The sequence below is a fragment of the Cryptomeria japonica genome, chromosome 11, assembly GCF_030272615.1.
Source record: "Cryptomeria japonica chromosome 11, Sugi_1.0, whole genome shotgun sequence".
In the NCBI taxonomy this organism is placed as follows: domain Eukaryota; kingdom Viridiplantae; phylum Streptophyta; class Pinopsida; order Cupressales; family Cupressaceae; genus Cryptomeria; species Cryptomeria japonica.
This window is the reverse complement of record NC_081415.1, coordinates 503,682,963-503,703,816: the sequence shown is the minus strand read 5'-3', so window position 1 is coordinate 503,703,816 and position 20,854 is coordinate 503,682,963. Positions and strand designations below refer to the sequence as shown.

Genomic DNA, 20,854 nt, shown 5'->3' with positions numbered 1-20,854 from the left:
CAACTTACAAGAAACATAGTGCTTAGCATCATAATATAAACAAGGACTCACCCAAAGCCATGATTTTCGAATAGATTTTTATTTCAACAGAAAAGAAACATTGTTGAATTAAAAACTGCTTGCTTTGAATGTGGATGGGCTCAAACTCTATAAAATTTGTATAATAAATTAAACAATAAAGAAAGTTGGAGCACCTCAATTAAGATTTCAATAATTACAGTCAGAGCACTGCAATAATTAAAAGTGGAAAAAAAAAATCTACAATGATGCCCAATCTTCAACAGGAAAATAAGTTTGTGATGTGTCAATAGAAATAAACTGCATGTAAAGAACTTATGTTTGCTTAGTACCTCTGTAAACATCTAGAAAATTGAAGCTAGGGAAAGCATGCCAGAAAGAAAAGTTGGCAATTGCTTATGTTTTCTTTTTTAGGCAAATCCAATTAGTAAACTGTAAACTGCGGTCAAAAAACATAAAATCGTCATTTCAAGCTACCTACATTGCCTGGATGAGAAATACCGCCACCAAACAAATTTTAGGAGAAACCAAACAATGGGGCCAGTCAAATTTCAAGCCTCTGAAAGTAAACAAAATTCCTACCAACAGATATGAGGATAGGCAGAAAATAAATCAAGCACTGCTTGAAATTTCAAAAATTAAGATTTGTTCACACAAACCAGTTAAGGATGACTAGAAAATAAAAGCACTGAATATGCTAGACAAAATCAACTTAGAAGAAGAAAGCATGACATTTAAGCTCCAAACCTCCAATATTTTGCTCAAAACTGCAAATATAGAAAAATTCTTTAAAAAAATGTCTGAGCACTATTGACTAAAAAAGCTGGAATCCTACAAACAGAATCTGGTAAATTTTTAAAAATTATTTAATGTAACAATTATAGAACCAGTGCATATTAGGGCTCGTGCCTCTGTCTTTCATTATTGTGAAAGTTTAGATGCTATATGGGAAAGGGACACCATATGTGGCAAAACCCACTTAACTGTCCAGAAGCCTACAGTTACTCTTATACCTAAATGTATAATTATAAAAATAACTTAAGTTCTATAATACATTAGAGGAACTTGAAATGGAGCTTCTTTGCTGCAATTTTTATTTATCTTTATGCAGAAATGCAATAGAAGCAGATACCCATTTGACATTCATTTATCGAGATTCAGTGACAGTATTTGTACAAATTTACAAGAAGCTTGTGCCAATGCTGAGGTCATTAAGATTATTGAGAATCTGGCCTCGTGTAGTCCCAATTTGATTTGCAATCTCCAACTGCTCTTCAAGTGGTAACATTTCATAGCTGTCACGGGAAAAATGGAAAGGACAACATTTCATGAGTTATACGTGTCAATGCCATTAATTAACAACGCTCCCTAAGGAGCACTATTTTTCAGCCTATAAAATTTGCTACTTAATTAAAAAGAAAAATAACATATACAAGCGGACATACTAGCAAAGCAGCTCAGAATCCACAATATTGTCGGGACCTGGCCGATGAGCCTTCCCGTTAGCACGGAACTGCCTGAATGCCCTTGGATTCAATCCACCTACATGTGGAACAGCATCTACTAGTTTGCGCTGCAATGTTTGGAGCCTCCTGAAAGTCAGCTCATCGAGAGGAGCAATACATCCAATGCTTCCATCAAGTGTGCCACATAGAAGAGCATAGCGATTTGGTCGGTCAGAAAGTGAAGTAGGAAGCATCTGTAATCGTAAGAATTTTGTTACATGTGCTCCCACATGGAACTCAGCCCTAGGAAGAAGCTTTTGACCTTTCCAGCTCTCCATGCTTTTAGGTGCATAGTAGAATATCTGATGAAATAAATTGCCAAACGAACGTGTCAGACATTTCTTATTCCTTGTAGTTGGTAATTATTTTGACATTTAAAAAAAGTTATGCATGAGGATAGCTCAAAAAAGATGTAGTGTTAAAGAAAATAAAATATTTGGCCATTAACTCAGAGCAGAAGGGACCATGCATTTACCTCACAATAATTAGAAATTTACATAGTCATCACACCAGCCTTATGATCTCTTACATACTTGGACTAAGACTAACAAGAGTTTCAAGAAGCATGTTGAAAGTGGTACTCATAGTTAAACTACTCGCCAAAAAACAAAAAACTTGCCAAGGCCCCAAAAACAAAAACTCTGTGAAAACTCGGCAACTTAAAAAATTGCTTAAATTTAAATAGAGATGCATTTTTTTTGCAAAATTCAATGAGTAGATGCATCCAATACACGAGTACACAAAAGAAACAAGCTGAGTTTAGACATATTAAATGAGTACACAAAAGAAACAAGCTGAGTCTAGACATATTTGATTGATTTAAATGCAAATTGGGTACAAAATGACATCCTCTTGTGGAATGCTGATGGTTGACAAACTGAAACAAAATGAAAAAACAAATTGCTTTTGTAAAACTAAAAGTAAATATTACATCAAAACATTTTACATCTTCCTCTTCCTAGCTTAGTGAAAACCAAGGGAGAGATAGAACTAGAGGGTCTAGTCCTAGGAGTCCGATGTGGCTCCTCCACCTCGCCAAAAAGAGGTTGAGGCTAGCACCCCTCATGGGGGTCTGCGGGTGAGAGAGTGAAGGGTGGAGAGATAGGTCTAGATTTTGTGGGAGAGAGGAGAGAGGAGAGAGTGGAGATAGAGAGTGGTAGAGAGAGGGGACTGAGGAAGAGTCATAGGGAGATAGATAGATCTAAAATTCAGGGCAGATAAAGTGAGTGAGATAGAGAGAGCGAGAGAATACTAATAGGAGCCTATTGATTACGTCTAGTCCTACGAGTCCGATGTGGCTCCCCCACCTCGCCAAAAAGAGGTTGAGGCTAGCACTCCTCATGGGGGCCTCGGGGTGGAGAGTGAGGTCTAGATCTTGAGGGAGAGAGGAGAGAGTGGAGATAGAGAGTGGTAGAGAGAGGGGACTGAGGAAGAGTCATAGGGAGATAGATAGGTCTAAAATTCAGGGCAGATAAAGTGAGTGAGATAGAGAGAGCGAGAGAATGCTAATAGGAGCCTATTGATTACTGAAATTTGACTGTGTCTAAAAATTTAAAAGATCTTCTAAAACCTAGAATTTACAATATAACTCCTAGAGATTTGAAACCACTCTCAAACATCCTACCAATATATACGTGAAATATAACTTGAAGTATAATCTATGGTGGTACTCATCAAGGTCTTCAAAGAATGTGAACATAGAAATCATATATTGATAGTAATCTCTAGAGTTTGTGTTGGAAAGATTAGGGATGTTTGTGATTATGGACGGAGATATATGAATTTGTATAATTCTAATAATATTAAGATATGAGTGATGATTTTCCATGGTAATGAAGTTTAATAAATCATTGTGCCTAGTTGGTTCGTAGACTTTTATGTGACCCCACGTGGTCTTTGAGTAGTTGCCATGTATCATCTCATATGCGATGCCCCTAGGGATAAAGTTCTTTAGTTAAAATTGATTTTGTTGATTGTTGGCAGTCATTTGCTTGTTAGTAGACTAAAAAAATATATACGAGATGTACAGATTTTTTAACTGTTCAAATTTGGTCTGTATGCCTCTCCAACTAGCATCTATGTCAGTATCTTTCATTAATAATGCCTGTAATCTGTTTTATTAACCATAGAGTACAAAGAATAATATTTACATAAAAAAACAAAACAAATTAGTATAAAAGTCAACAACCTTAGCTGGAAGCTAGATGAAAATTTCTTGCTTGTGAAAATGAAATGAGACGTCAGATGTTCTAGAAATTGGTCAAATTTGTTATAATTGCATAGAAAGGGAAAGGTTTAAATCCAAATATCGATAAAAATGCATTTAATTCATTACAGTTTGGCATCAAGGGGTGACCTCACGGTAGTTAGTATTCCTAGTCAGATAAATTCCCAGTAGGAATTTTAATAGCATATATAAAATAGAAGTCTTAACCTGGGAAAAGACCATGCAAATATTTGCAATTATGATAATTATAGGACCTTCATGAACTAGATTAATAAATACAGTTTATTTTATGAATTAAAACAAAATATATGCAATTGAAAAAGAAAACCCGAAAAATAGTTTAGCTAATCATCATAACACACATATCTGAACCAGAAAGAATCACTGTGCCAAAAACGAAAGATATACAGATCACAACAATCTATAGATGCATTTTGAAAAGATTGTCACATTTACCTGGATGTTTTTCTGATCATCTGAAACAACAAGACTCAGAGTAGTCGTATCAATTAGAAACTCTGTAGCATAACAATCGAGTAATCCAAAATCCTTTGCTAGCAAGATTAATGCAGTTCCTTCTTCTTTCCAATTTAAGAAGTATATGCTTTTATGTACGTCACCAAATAAGATAAATGTTTTAACCTGTAACAAAATGGCATATGTTCAAATACAGTGGTTTTGGTTTAAGAAAAATAGATCTAAAATTTTGATACAAGACAACCATTTCGGTTTGATCAAAGCAGCAGTATTCAAGATATTTTTCTTCCAAAAGAACAAGTTCTATACAATCAAGCATCATTGAAATCAGCCGAGATAAACTACTTGATCTACTTTTACACAATTTTAAAGGACATAGCAGGATCTATATTAAATCTCGATATCAATAATCCTCTTGAGAGATTAGAAAGCACTAAAGCTTCTAAAAAACATGAACAGAATTTAAATCATTAATAACTCCAATTTAGATCTTTTTTTGCCCCTTTTACTGATCTCTACATTCTTCCCATAAAAGGGAGAATAAAAGAACTTGGTGAGGAGAGGGCATATATTGGAAATATAATCAGATCACTTGAACTTTTTCCCATCCCTTTGGGAATCTGTCAGCTCTAAGATATCTTTCTATGGCTAGCATTTTTTGCATATTTTCTATGCCACCATTATATGTCTCCATTATATCCAATGTCATTGATCAGATGGCCTTAGTACCATCCTTCCACAGATGATTATACATTCTTGTTACTTGCTACTAATAACTGATCACTACATGTGTGGAACTGTGGATATAGGGCTTGGTGTCTTCTCTCTAGGAAGTGGAGGAGCATTTTATTTTCAGTGGTCCTGTCTATCATGAGTTCCAGGGAAGATGTCATTGTATTTACAGAGAATTAGAAAGTACCTTTGCTACCATCTTCTCATACAATAGATGCTTTGTGAATCATATGTAAGGCAAATGGCATGATTCAAGCTGGCAAATGACATTCATGCAAAAGAGGTTGTTTATTCCTTTTTCCCCTCATGTCATGAATCACTTTTGAATTTGAACCTTCACTATAGGTCATTGATTCTCCTCTAATTGTTGAACCTTACCATTATATCAGTCCTAATATTAAGATCAAGCTTGACTTACAAAAATTTAAACATACATCAGTCATTTATATGTTATTCCACCTAGATTGAACTACATGACCTGAATAAAAATTCAACCACAAAGGCCAATATAGTTTAAAATGAAAAAACTAGACCATGCATTATGTGCCATCAGGTTCAAACACCATATTCACCTATTGCACCCATGCAATATCTCCAAAGGCTTGAAAACCTCAGTGTTCCACGGCCGTTGGGGACGGGTTTTGGGGATGGGGGGACAAAGGGCCTAAGTTTGGAGACGGCGGGCGGGTGGCAGGGTGGTGGTGCTGATATAATTATACATATAGTACTTGGAAAACTAGTTGTGAAAAGAAGTATAACAGTATAAGAATTACATTTCAAATGAACAATAGGGAATTAGTAAAATTACAAAATAGCAAAATTTGAAATATTAAATCTAAATACAAAGATTTCTTGAATGCTAATTTCTAAATAAAATTTGACAAATGAAATTGTCAAATTGGAGATTTCTATTATTAAAACATCATATTAATATCTGATATCACAAAGTCTATAATGATGATTACATGATACATCATTACAATGAGTAGCAAATAGCAATAGCATTACAAAAGACAAAATGGCAAAATGCTCAAATCGCTCAAAATTAAAAAAAATAAAAGGATTTCAATTGCTTTTTGAGTCTTGATAACTCAATGATAAACCACTAGTACCAAACTGGTACTAAGAGGGGGGGGTGAATCAGTACAAACACCAATAATCATCCAAAACCGGTTTGACAGCAAATACTCCAAAAGACTAACAAACAGGGATACCGGTAAAACAAAGTGCAACCAACAACATCCAGTATAGCTCAACCAGTCATGAACCGGTCACTCAATAAGCTTTCCTCTTGGCTCAATACCACAGTATCATTATATTCTCATGCATAAATAAGTAAACTTAACCATCAGATCTTCACAACAGTGAGTTCAATGTGTTATATAGACAGGCATAAAACATAGAACCTTCATATGCTTAACAGGTAAGACAAAGCATCACAAGACAAAAGCATTTCACATGACACACATATTTTTCACGTGGAAACCCAATTGGGAAAAACCACGGTGGGGATGAATACCCACAAGCTGCTTTTTGAACTCTTTAGAAGTCCGCTCTGTTAGGAGCCTTGTCCGGTTAAGGACATTACAATAGGTTCTGGTAGGAACCGATCCTGTTAGGGATCACCCGATTAAGGGATACCCGGTTAAGGGTTAAACCTGGTAGGGTCACCTTGTTAGAGGATTTCAAGAACTCAATAGCTGAAAGGATCTCCTAAGCTTCTCAAGCTTCTCAGGATTCATTAGCCTCGAGTTACTTAGTTAAGGGATTTGAAACAAGCTGGTTAAGACCACCCGATTTAAGGGATTTTGAATCAAGCCAGTTAAGGCTACCCTGTTAGGGGATTTTACAACTGTTGAAGTGGTTAGAGATCAACACGTATTACAATGATCTGTTAACAGCACTTAACGCTAATGCAGATCCGTTTAGGCTCCTCTTTTCCTTTTGCACATTCACTTTGTAGGTATCTCTTCTCTCCTATGGTCTGGCAAGAATCACGTATCACTTTCCTTGGATACACACTCACAACTTTTGCCAACAACCTCAGATAGAAACCCAACATCGACCTTATAGGAAACATATAGGTTGGTAGCAAAAACACTAAACCCTAAACCTATTAGGTTAAGCAATTCAAACGTTTCGTTCCTGACCGTTGAATCATGCTGCATTAAATGCAACAATCTTGAATCGATCTCAAGACATTCTCCATCGTCCATTATCCACCGTTTTCATGGCGGCTAATAACCCATCACTCATTATCACCGTTTGACAGACTTCGCACTTTCCCGAGGTGGATAGGAATAGTCTTCTTCATGCAAGATCCTTCACGCGCATAGAGCTTACGTGGCAACACGATCTGTCCTCCATCATACTGCTAACTCATCACACGAAGATTACTGATTGAGTCACTTGAGTTGCTCCAACCGAAAACCCTGAAGTGGAAGCTACCTACCAACCGATAACCATACAATGCTTCCATGTGCCGGTTCACATAACTACATGCCGGTTCACCTTGAACAAATGTGCCGCTTCACTTTGGCATATAAACCGGTTCATACATATGCCGATTCCTCTCTCTTCACCTATCACATGTGCCGGTTCTCACCATGTCTTATATTGACATCAATGACAACATACAATATCATTATGTCTTCATGCCAGTTTACATAAGGCTCATGCTGGTTCACATAATGCCAACAATTCCACCTAGATTGAACTACATGACCTGAATAAAAATTCAACCACAAAAGCCAATATAGTTTAAAATGAAAAAAATAGACCATGCATTATGTGCCATCAGGTTCAAACACCATATTCACCTATTGCACCCATGCAATATCTCCAAAGGCTTGAAAACCTTAGTGTTCCACGGCCGTTGGGGACGGGTTTTGGGGATGGGGGGACAAAGGGCCTAAGTTTGGAGACGGCAGGCGGGTGGCAAGGTGGTGGTGCTGATATAATTATACATATAGTACTTGGAAAACTAGTTGTGAAAAGAAGTATAACAGTATAAGAATTACATTTCAAATTAACTATAGGGAATTAGTAAAATTACAAAATAGCAAAATTTGAAATATTAAATCTAAATACAAAGATTTCTTGAATGCTAATTTCTAAATAAAATTTGACAAATGAAATTGTCAAATTGGAGATTTCTATTATTAAAACATCATATTAATATCTGATATCACAAAGTCTATAATGATGATTACATGATACATCATTACAATGAGTAGCAAATAGCAATAGCATTACAAAAGACAAAATGGCAAAATGCTCAAATCGCTCAAAATTTAAAAAAATAAAAGGATTTCAATTGCTTTTTGAGTCTGACACGTTCGAATGGGAGACTCCTGCAAGTCTCCTTGCCCCTCAAGAGACGTCTGGGAGTCTCCCAAGGAGTCTTGGAGATGTCGGATGGGAGATTCCCACAAGTCTCCTTGCCCCTCAAGAGACACCTGGGAGTCTCCCAAGGAGACTTGGAGATGCCTGGGAGTTTCCCAAGGAGACTTGGAGATGCTTGGGAGTCTCCCAAGGAGACATGGAGACGCTTGAGAGTTTCCCAAGGAAACTTGGAGACGCCTTAGGGTCTCCCAAGGAGACTTGGAGACACCAAGACGTTTCTCAAGGAAACTTGGAGACGTTTCCCCATCTCCAACGGAGCTCCGGTGGCAGTGACGGGAGACGTCGCGTCCACGTCCTCCTATCCCGGGAACGTCCCCATCTCCGAGACGTGGCCCAAAAGGGGGGGAAATGTGTCCCTGTGGAACACTGAAAAACCTCCTTATTACATGATTAATAATGGGGCTAGTGGAATTATTGCTAAACACCTCCCTCATTCCATAGTTAAAAAGAAAATGATAGAAACACAACAGCTCTAAGATAACTTTTATCTATGCACTAAAGTATTTTAACATTTGTCCGAAGTAACTTCATCTAGAAGGAGAAATATATACTGTTACTGAACTCTCAGCGAATACAAATCTTTCAAATATCAAACCTGCAAAACATCCATGTTAGTGAACAATTATCTATCTATCTATCTATCTATCTATCTATATAGATAGATATAACACATGATAATTCTATGTTAAAGTAAATCGAAATGGCTTATATTAGTGCAACTGCACATGGAAAATCACTACAACTCATCATATTGCTTTTCATCAAGAACATCAACGTCATCATCTAATTCATTACAATCAAAAGTAGTACCAATGCCATTCCCACTAGCTGCACTATGCAAGTCCTGAATAGCGGCATCAAACCCCTCATCTTGATCAACACTAAGTAAAGCACTAAGTGTTTTTCTTTTTCTTTTCTACACTCCAAAAATCGCCCTGTTTTGAACTTTTCGGTACCCATGTGGGTTCTTCAGGATTCACCTAGTGCCTTGCCCCAGGTCTATGGATTTGGCCTGGGTACATACCTTGGCCAAATGCACAGGCCCAGAGCAGGATCCTTGCTGATTCCAAGCACACGGTCCAGGTTTGGCCAAGATTCTTATCAGTTAACCCTTTCTTCACAGAAATTAACACAGTGGCAAAATATATATAATTTAGTTATCATCTCAAAATGATATTATTCCCTAAATTATCAATAAAATAAGTGATTCCCAAGCAAATCTAAAAGACAGAAAACAGTGAGGTAGATTTGAGGCTTACAATGTTTAGACTAACAACATAATGAGGAGCATCATAAAATGAAAACCCATTTAGCTCTTCGCCATTCCACTGGTGCAGAATAATTTTAGCACCAGATGCTATCAAAAGATTGCCCTGGAGGGCTGCTAGAGCCGAAATTGCACCTTTCAATTCTCTTGAATACACTTCAGTCACCTGTAAATGTACAGCAAAGAAAAGAAATAATAGCTCAGAATAATTTCAGAAGTCTGACATTCAATGGCCAGGAAACATTAAGTCCCAAAACACATCATTCCCTCTAATATCAATATGGAATAAGAAACAAAAGTTCAACAGCCATACAAAATCCTATCCCATAAAGGCTTCAAAGAACAAGATATCTACAAAACTTAAAATTCAATTAGTAGCCATACCCAGCTATCAGGATTTTTTGGATCTTGACGAACAGATGCAAGGATGATTCGACCTCTTCCAGCAACATCCTCTCCTTGGACATAAGCTGTCCCAATGGCTAAAAATGTTTCATTCTCTTTGGTTGTAGTATTCTGGAGAGGTAGCACAATTGTAAAAAAACAAACACAATATCCAAACAGTAAGTTTGAATTATTATAACAAGATCAGCAAATATACAATTATTATAACAGTCTGAATTACATGGAAACAAAAGGGCAATTAACGGAATATTAGACTAAAACAAAATTCATCTACTCTATCGAAGCAACCTTACCAACAGGGTTACCATGCGAACAGTAATTGCATTCTCTGAAGTTTGCATTTTTATTGAAGCCTTTGCTTCCCAAAGGCCACCTGATTTTGAGGGCTCCAAAATACGCACTTCAAAGTCATCTACAATAAATGATTTCTCCACATCCTCAGATCCAACACCATCTACCTCTGTCTGATGATTACTATCCTGGTCAACAAGTGAAGGTAGAACTTGACTCACAGGTCTGGAAACCTGGAACAAGAACAGTATTAGAAAAATTGTGTTATAATACCAAAGCAGTAATTCCCCCAAAAATATATAAGTTGTGTTTAACCATGAAAGAAGCAAATATGTGCCAAGTTCCTAAGTCATAAGGTACATGTTTGGATTCAAGTTCGGCAAGGAGAAAATTCAGAACAAGATTGCCAGCAGAAAATAAACACCAGAAAACAATTTGTGATCAAACTCAAACTATATAAAACTGTTTTGATTTATTTTACTTTCACAATCAGAAATAAATAAACAAATAAATATATTGACATATGATAGGTAAAATATGATTTGGAATAGATCTGACCACAAAAAGAGTGAAAAGGAGCAGGGCAATGAAGGATTAGAAAGAAAACAATATAGTGCAGACTTTTATCAGACCATAGAAAGGGAGACACAAGAAAAAGACATAAGAGATGGACAGATCTCTATTGCTGCCAGAAAATTTGGCATGCTTAATTCTTTTGCAGGAACTTAGGGGCAGACAACTCCAATACCAACTAAGGAACTTCTTGTTGCTTGTGTCAACAGTTACAATCCTAATACAAGGGAGATAGGCTCATTGATTGCACAAGTTATTTGTAAGTTAAGGGTAGCAGCATATTTTCTATACTTTTATCATTTTGTTGTTGGAACTTGCAACCTTTGGTCATTTTGTTGTGAATGTTATGTATTAAGGATCTATAATGTATATAATGAATGCCTTATCAATGTTAACAAAAATTTTCCTATATTTTTTAAATTTCCCCATTGTTTAAATAGACACACCCTTTGTCATTCCATAAAACGGCCTCCAAAAAATCTGTCCCCAAAATGCATCTTCCCATCCCTTGCCATCCCAATCTAGGAAACCTTGTAGAACATAGTTAAAAAAGAACATATCAAGTTCAGCAAGTTTAAATTATTTAGTTTAGTTTAGCTTTAAGTTTAAGCCTGTTCTCCAAGCAGATTTGTGGTGGAAAATTCTGGTGCATAAACACCTAATCTTCAAATATTGCCATCTAGATATCCGTCCCTATAGAACTTAAGGTTGTGACCATAATTAGAGCACATTTCAAACCATTCACACAAAAGGACAACAAATTGACTCAGAATGCTTGAACAATCTTATTTTTGTATAGTACAACATGTGTCTACACCTATGTTACCCCTAGTTTCCAGGACGGGGACGGCAGGGGATGACGGGATGAGTTTCCAGGACGGCAATTTTTTTTGCCAATTTTGGGGACGTCGGGGGGACAGCTATATAAAATATAGGAAAAATTTAAAATATGTAGGGAAATTTTAAATGTTCATATGAAAAATAGATAAAGCATGTATAGATACATTATATTCATACGAAAACATGGATAAAGCAGGTATATGTACATTACATAACCTTAACATACCACATTTGTGTTCAAAATTCATTGTCAATACTCAATATGCATTCATAATTGAAAATACATTGTCAATACGCCAACACTTGTTTGCATGGAGTTCATTGTTTCTCTCTGGTTGGAGGATATTTTGATAGTCTTCCATTTCTATTATGACCTACAACCACTTCTTTATGCACTACAAAGTTTTGGGTATTTGTGAAATTTTGTACCAAGCTGTTATTAATATTTATGAGTGCTTTTGGCTATGATTCAGACCCATTTACCTTTCATAATTGTGAAAAGTCCAATATTGCAGACCTGCAACCACTTTTTTACGCACTACCGAGTTCTACGTGTTTGTGAAATTTATTACCAGGCTGCTTCTCATTATTTCTAAGTGCTTTTGGAAGTGATTCAGACATGTTTACCCATCATATTAGTGAAAATCCAGTTTTACAGACCTATAATAAAATTAAAAAATCTTTTTTTTTTGAGCATTCGAGTCTTTTTTTTAAAAATGTGCTGGGAAAAGGGGGATGGCTGGCTGTCTCCCAACCATGTTGGGGACAGGGGGACGTCCTCTTTGAGAATCACTGCCGTCCCCAAGTTTCCGGGATGTTTCCCACAAATTTTGCAATTTTGGGGATGGTGGGGGGTCATCCCCTAGCCGTCCCCGGGTACGGGGACGGAGGATTTTAGCCTGGGGATGCGTCCCCGGGTTACATAGGTCTACACACCAAAATGGTGAATGCATAGGAGATATACAAAGTGACTAACTTAGATGTCACTGATCTATACTCAAATTGGATTGCTCTGGATGTGGAGCCCATGTTTTCTATAGATGTGCAGCTAATTTTGAGAGGGAAAAAGAATAATGGGAAGTCAATGTAGCATCACCATAAAAGACAGAACACAAAGCATCAATAGAGGCTTCATTGGACAAGCATGATATGTTTAAGGCTGATATTGTTTTTCAATAGGAATCATTACCATCCAGTTTGATGACAACCATACAACCACTTAGAAGCTTTAGTCAGAGAAGAAAATTGCAAAATATTAATATGCATTTATAATTTATAATCATATTAAATTGTGAACTCAAAGTTTTTTATCTATAAATGAAGGACAAGGCTACTCATCAATTCTCTCAATCTGGTGTTATAAATGTCCTCTAAGATTATACTACAAATTTATGTGTCTATTTAATGTTTGGAAACTTTGTAGAGTTTTTGCCAAGTTCCGAGTCCAAGTCAAAGTTTAGGCCTGATCTGTTTTTACTAAGTCCAAATTTTTGAACCATGACTTAGAATTTTTTCTGATTGGTAACAATAACTTTGAATACTATTTGCTTAAGTCAATTTTGGCTTTTTTTTTAACTTTTTATCATTATCATATCTTTTAATAACATAATTCATGTTGAGTCCAAGAGTAGATATGAGGGAAGATTATAGACTAACTGGTAGAGAAATCTACTACAAGATCAATTGAACATAGAATGGAAATGTGAAAAACAATTGTGGGATCACCATTGCAGATTTAGAGAGAACAAGGTTTAGCAAATACAGCTCTACTTTTCATCGCAAACAAGATCTTGTACATTTGTGTACATGTTTGGTTTTAGAACAATAAAACTACATATTCCTGTGAAATAAATCTAGAGATGGATTTCATAGTGTTGATTACGTGTTACAAAGACTATATTTTGTACAATGTCTAACTACTAATTCAAAAGTAAGAGAATGTGAATTATAGGATCTTCAAATCCATTCCAAGATGGAATTGTTACCATTGCGAAATGGGACACTTAATGTTAAAAGATCCCTTCATATCCAAACTGTTTTGGTTGACTTAGCTAATTCTTAAATTAGAAGATGAAGTTTCACTTTGTTGACTATTAAATAATTTTGTACTATTGGTGTCTCATCATTTGTCTTATTGTACACAGGGAATGCAATAAGATGATGTGCAGTTTACATTATTCCTCACAAATATTATTTATTTTGCTAGCTAAAAATTGAGAGAAAACCCATGGCAAATTTTGCAAGGAATATGCTAAAACCAACAAGTTCTGCAAATTCAAAGTAGGTGTTGGGATCCAATTTGACAGTGCAAGAAATTGCTTGAATCCCAGCCCCCTAGTGCATTAAGCCTGATTTTCCCCATCATAAATAGCCAATTTGAGAAACATTTAAATGGATCCTCTTTGGTTAGACTAGACTAATTGTTCTTCCTCATCATCCCCCATGATCCTATTAGATACTAGAAGTTGCAAAATCCAAAAGAGGTTCTAAGTTTGGGAGTGTTTTAGTTACTTTCTATAGTTTTTGCAATGTTGTGGAGTTCTATTGGACTACTTGACTTATTCCAATTTCTTAATGCATTGTCCTGACCCCAATCCTACATAGAGATTCTATTATGTCTATTTGGTCTCCTCCCTTGATCCTACATAGAGATTTTGTTATGTCTACCTGGTCCCTTCCTCTCTTTGTTTGCCTCTTTCCATTAATTTGCAAGTTTTCAATGGATGTCTATGATTGTTCTTTATCATGACCTCTCGTCCTCTTTTGCATCCTTGCATTCTCCCTTTCTCTTACTCATTTCCTATTTTCCCTTTTTTGTGGAGTTGAAGTTCATCCAAACTTCTTCCATTTCCTTTCCATTTTCCAATCTCCCATCTTATTCTATATCCCCACATTCTCTCTTTCGCAACTTCCACCCAAGTTTCATGTGCTTTGCAGACTTGCGAAGTTCATCCATACATCTTCCCTTTCCCTTCTTTCACCCGACCTCTAGTCCTTCACTCCCGATTCCCATAACCCTTGCTTCCTTCCCTATTTTCCCCTTGCAGACTTGCGTAAGTCTTCCAAATTTCTTCCAACCATTGTCCATATCCAGATCTTCAACTTCCCATCCTTCTCAATACCACCACAATATTCCATTCCCTCTACTTTGTGAACTTGTAGATTTCCATTTCCCCTCCACCACTAGACATCCAAAGCTCCAATTTCCCAATCATTTCCCACATTCCTTCTAGTTCCCCTTTATTGTGGAATCCTGTTGCACTTCCAAACATTTGGACTTCCTTAGATTCTACCTCCACTTCCAACAACAAGTTTCATTTCATATTCCCAAAAAGTTTCCAAATGCCTTTGCCACTGCTTTCTTCCTAACATACAAAATCCATTTAGACTTTGGGATGTTCCTAACTTTGGTTCTACATCCTTTCCCCGAATGTTTTCTTGCATCTTGGACTTACTTAATTTACATCCATTTGCAGAGTTTCAATGGCCTTCCAAGCTTTCATCCCCATGTCCAATTCTCATCTCCAATATCGCATTGAAATCCCGCACCTCTTGTCCTTCCATATTTTCATATGGACTTGTTGTGACGTTTTCACATTGCCCCATTGCAAATGGGGACCCCCCCTTTTTGCTTAGCTTAGGTGTCTTAGTTAGGTCATCCTCAAGCTTGGCGATAATCGTAGTTGTTAGCCTTTCCTAGTGAGAGAGGGTACGTTGTGTGAATGTCTGGGTTGAGGGATGCTGTTACGTTGTCGTGTTGTAAAGGTTGTCAAGTTGGAAAGGTCTTGTTAGAATGTTAGGGTTTGTGAGGGATGGATGATTGAGCATGAAGTGGTAAGCTTGCTTTTAGTTTTGTCAGGAACTGCAAGCATATCACCTTAAGGCCATGAGTTGCAAGATCATATTATGATGGAGGAACAGGTGTGAGAATTTGTCTAAGTAAAATTCAACCCTCTCCTGGCACGTATAAATTTATGCAAGGTTTAGGGGGGTAAGTTGTGAATTGGTGTCAAGACCTACCCCATGTCGTCATTTGAAAATTGACTAAGTGATCAAGTACCAAGGAGGTAATTTCATGTACAAGCTAGTGTGGGCAAAGGCTAGGTTTGTGTAGGGCTCAATGTTGAGGAAGAATGGTGTTGATCAAAGTTGTGCAAGGTTGAGTTTTGAATGCACTCTAGCATGAAATTTATTCATTTACTACCTTCAAAATCTGCTCAAGGCAAAGTTTGCACAGAAACTCCTTAAACCCACCTTATACCACATTGTGCAAGGTCACCCTTCAAGCCCACCATGCATGCAGGGGGTATGTATGCACCCATCTTGCCTTATGTAAGCATTCCCACCAAGAGTACTCCATACAAGGTTGCGCAAGTGAATTTCACCCTTCAACCTTAGCATTTACTAAGAGACCCCACTTTATCCATGCATAAATTCGTGTAAGGTTACCCCTGCAATGAACTTATATCCATGATGTGCAGTGCTACTTGCAAAATGTGCTCAAGCCTTCCACTTGTGCAAAACGACCCCCAAGAACCGACCTTTTGTGCAGTTGATTTACCTTCAATGATGACATCTCAAAGTTGCAAATCAGAATGTAAGGCTTTAAGGAGACTTTAGCATGTATGATGCAGTGCAGACCCACACTCCAAATGCACTCTGATTTTATGTATACATAACCTTGAAACACACTCTAGCACTTCATTCTTATGCAAAACCCCCTCCCAAAGTGCTCATGCATTTGTGCATCCACATACCTCATTTGCACCCAGGTCATTTTGTGCGAACACAGCTTCAATATACGTTCTGTTTGTGCAGGTACATGCTTCAAATCTGCTGTGCAAGGATACTCATCATATGCGCTCATGGAAAGAAGTGAAAATTGATCATAATCAGATAAAATCAGATCCTGAAAACATCAAGGTCAAGTTTAAAATCAGACCCCAAGCATTGAAAACTCAGACTTGAAGAACACAGAGATCAGACCCTTAAAGATCAGAAATTAGACTAAAACATCTTAATTCAAATTTAATCTTAATATGTAAGGCAGAGCGATCATAAATTTGGTTTGGGATGATGTTTAAGGGATGGTACTTACCTCATATTTATAGGCACTTTGGTTATCATTTGAAACCTCAGCCAACTTGGCTTGGGAGAGAAGGAAACAATTAAATGCTGTCAGCCACTTATATTCATGAATTTGGCTTTCTAAATGGTGCATGATGATACCCTAAATGCACTCTTATGCATATAGATCCTTCAAACCCACTCAGGGGTAAACAAGCCCTAAGTTGGCCCCTTTAAGGAAAAAATCAGAAAATTTGAATGCAAAACAAAGAATGACTTGCCAGCCGACTTAGTTGAGGTTAGCTGGAGTTAGAGGTAAGGAAGCATATAAAGAAGAAATCAATTCAATGATTCAATGATTCAAATCAGACAAGAAATAAGGAGCAGCATTGCAGAAAGAAAATCAGTTGAATTCGGATCTAATGCTTTGTATCTTTTTTATTTCTAGGGTTTTTAGCGCCATTTGTATTTGGTTCATATGGTATAATTTCAAATTCTTTTGATTTACCAGGTCTTGATGAAAGGAGGCTTTGAGACATGGTAGAGAACATCACAGCATCAAGCCCACTAGGCGTACAAGATGGATGTCAAAACTCCAGAATAAGGATGAAAATCAAGACATTCGAGAGGGGGTCATTCAAGATTGATTCAACAAAGCAAAATCAAAGAAATCAATATCAAGACAACATTGCCCTACATGAATCGAAGGGAGTGAATCAGCATTCAAGAATGAACAACATCATAAGGAGCTCATCAAGTCAAGGAAGAGGTTGTGCATCACATACAAAGACGACGAATGAAGAGGAGTTCATTAATAATAAGAGATCACACTTACAAATACAAGGAGGCAAATCAAATGAGGTACTCAACCATAATAGAGGGCTTTCAAGGCAAGAAGGATAACCTCACCATGTGAGAAGATGAACTTGCACATGATGATCAAGCGTAGGCATCGGGAAATCAAGATCAAACATCATCAAGCATACGCTTCATCAAGCACATGTTCACATTTCATGACCAAAGACTATCAGGAGGAAGTAGGATGTTCAAGGTGAAATTCATCGCACAAAGAACAAAGAAGGGAATTCCCAAGCAAGAAGATGAAGTGCAAGTGGGATCAAGTTAGATAGTTCTAGAAGAGTTAAGCAAAGTTAGAAAATTTGCTTGATCACCCAAAGATGATATGATTTGGGAATATGTCCCATCATCACAATCAAGCAATTGGATACTGTTGAGTATCAAGAGATATTGCTTGAAACACAAACACTTTGTGATGATCCACATGAGGAACAAGCTAAGTTGGCATCTAGTCATCATCAACCCAATCAAGTTATGCCACATCAACGTGTCCAAGTTTAGTAAACCTAATTCATATCATGAAAGAGCAAGTGACACATGGCACTACATCAAAGTTTGTTTAACATACCTAACCTCATTCCTAATTGGTGCAAATTCAGAGAAGGAAATGTGTCCTAAATATTGTAATTATTTCATTGGTTGAATCGAGTTAGTTGTAACTAACCCTAATTAGGGTTTTATCATGTAATCTCGGTTGTTGATTTTGAATCAATCTGAGCCTTTGAATTGTAATGAGTCCTCTATATAAGGCTTAGTTCTCTCATTTGTAAATGTTAATAGACAGTAGTTAATAGTAGTGGATCAATAGATGATAGTTAGTAGCTGTAGAGTAGGAGGAAAGGAGATTGTTGCCAAGGCTTGTTGTAATAAACATACTATTTTCATTGAAGTGATGGTGGACTTTGTGTGCTATTCCAACATGTTGCATGGCCTCTACTTCTCATAGTTTAGATGTGTTAGCTGAAAAGAAGATTTTATAGTTGATGAATGGTGAAACCTAATGTTCATACTACTTGGAATTTGCTGATTGCAAGTTGCAATGCATTTAGACTGAACTTGAATCAAAGCTTAGCTTCAATTGCTTAATGCTCATTGTTCATAATGTTGGTGTGCATAACATGATATGAAAATCATTCGCTCATCCTTGGGAGATTGCACCATCTTTGTGTAGTTTCCTCATTTGGTTGCATCAAGTCAACAAGTACTTCTTACATTATAAGTGTTAGCATAGACTTTCTAAACCCTTATCTCCTTTTGTCTTTATTTTTAATGCAAGTTAATAAGATTCCATGTGTTCATAAGTGTAAGTCCCTTTGTGATTACCAACATTATCACATCATACATCACTGAGTCTATCCCGAGCATAAAATCAATTGTTCGCATTGTAAACCTTGGAGTTGTCTCATTTGATCACATTATTTAGCATATGAGGTTTCTTTGTTCAAGAGAGGATAAATACTTAGTATTTATTTTGTGTTCGAATTGCATAAAAAATGCATTATTAGAACTTCAAGTAGACTCTTGGAGTTTAATTCCAATGTCCCATCCTACCCTCTAGTTCCACAACAAGATCCTACATTTCTCCATCTTGCTTCCTCTACTCACTTTATTCTTTTGCAGAGTTTCAAGAGACCCTCTAACCTCCATCTCCTATTCTAATGTCCAATCCTACAAAGAAACCTTGCATTTGCTATTCTAACCTCCCGTCCTGCATCAAACTTTTGCAATTCTTCTAAATTGCCTCTTATCAATTACCAAAACTTTTTAGAGCACCATTAATGTCTAGAACTTCTAAAACTGTTCCAAAAGAACTTTCCTACAAAGAAAACATTTTTCATTCCAATGGCGTAGATCTACATGCAATTTCATTGTTTGACGATGATGAAGTTCTATACGCTATGAATGCAATAGTTGATTTCCAAATACCAATAATCATCATGCCAACTCCAAACCGCTCATTTGACGGATTTTGCTTCTCTTGTATGCCACATTTCTAACATCCTCTTCTTAGTTTAAATCACACAAGCAACCGAGCGACCATACAAACTTCCATGTATAAAGATTTGTTCTCTAAGCAAATAGTTAGTCATTTCTACATTTCCACGCAACTCTAAGTGCTAAGAGTTAACAAGGGTTTCAACTCTTGCAAGTCTAGTCGTCTACAATTTTTTTCTATAAATTAAAGGGATGTTGATGTATTGTAAATGGTGCTTGTAATTGAATGTATCCTTCGTTTTTTGGAGATCATCATGGAAACTTAATATGATATATTGTGACAGCATTCTAGCATAAGGTTTCCTCTTCTTAGTTGAAATCCCACTTCTCTAGAAAACATCTGTTTGATGAATTGTGACACATTTTTGACATCCTCTTGGTTGAAATCCCACAAGCAACCGAGTGACCATACAAATTGCTATGTATAAAGGTTTGTTCTCCAAGCAAATAGTTAGTCATTTCTACGTTTCCACAAAACTATAAGTGTTAAGGACTATCTAGGGTTTCAATTCCTACAAGTCTAGTTGCCTACAATTTTTTTTCTATAAATTAGAGGGATGTTGTATTCTAAATGTTGCTTGTAATTGAATGTATCCTTGTTTTTATGGAGATTGTCAAGAAAACTTCTATGTGATAAATTGTGAACATGTTAGCATAAGCTTTCCTCTTGCCACATTTGCTAGTATGATTGTGATATGGATTTGATGAATGCCACAACTTCTATCTCATTGCATCGTAATGGTATCTTCTTTATTGGATATGACTTTTTAGAGTTTGCAAAGGGATTATTAAGTGTTTTCACTTGTTTGATATCATATCTCTAGTGTATGTATATGCATAGCTCATTCTGTTGTGATTTTAGTGTGGTATTTCTCTTGGAAAACTGCAACTTTGTGACTGAATGGATAAGGCACTAGTCCTAGAAGTTAATGATCCACCATACACTCAAAATGAAAAACATTTCAATTTTAGTTTGTTTGTCTTAAGTTGTGATCAATCTTATCAAAGGATACTTCTAGGAACACCCTCCTGATTTAAGTTCAGCCCAAAGCAAAGGAGAGAATACTCACTCTTAGCAATTGGCCTTAAATCATTCACATTTTGAGGACAACATTTCCTTGGCCCTAAAGCAAATTGATTCCTCTAGGAGTGTGAGAAGCAATTTTGGGACCCATCCGAATAGCATTGTTATCG

The 20,854-nt window shown here is 36.7% G+C and overlaps 1 protein-coding gene across 2 annotated transcripts in view; it reads right to left on the bottom strand.

Moving 5' to 3' along the window:
- Nucleotides 1-842: 842 nt before the first annotated feature.
- LOC131068344 (cleavage and polyadenylation specificity factor subunit 1) overlaps nt 843-20,854 on the bottom strand; it is a 276,602-nt gene continuing 256,590 nt past the window's right edge. For both annotated transcript variants that reach the window (XM_058003530.2, XM_058003531.2), the window contains exons 21-26: nt 10,330-10,560; nt 10,016-10,147; nt 9,624-9,797; nt 4,207-4,392; nt 1,464-1,825; nt 843-1,313 (exon numbers count right to left, since the gene is read on the bottom strand). In XM_058003530.2, the coding sequence (XP_057859513.1) occupies nt 1,199-1,313; nt 1,464-1,825; nt 4,207-4,392; nt 9,624-9,797; nt 10,016-10,147; nt 10,330-10,560 (1,200 nt within the window). In that variant the 3' untranslated portion in view covers nt 843-1,198. The remainder of the gene's footprint in view (nt 1,314-1,463; nt 1,826-4,206; nt 4,393-9,623; nt 9,798-10,015; nt 10,148-10,329; nt 10,561-20,854) is intronic.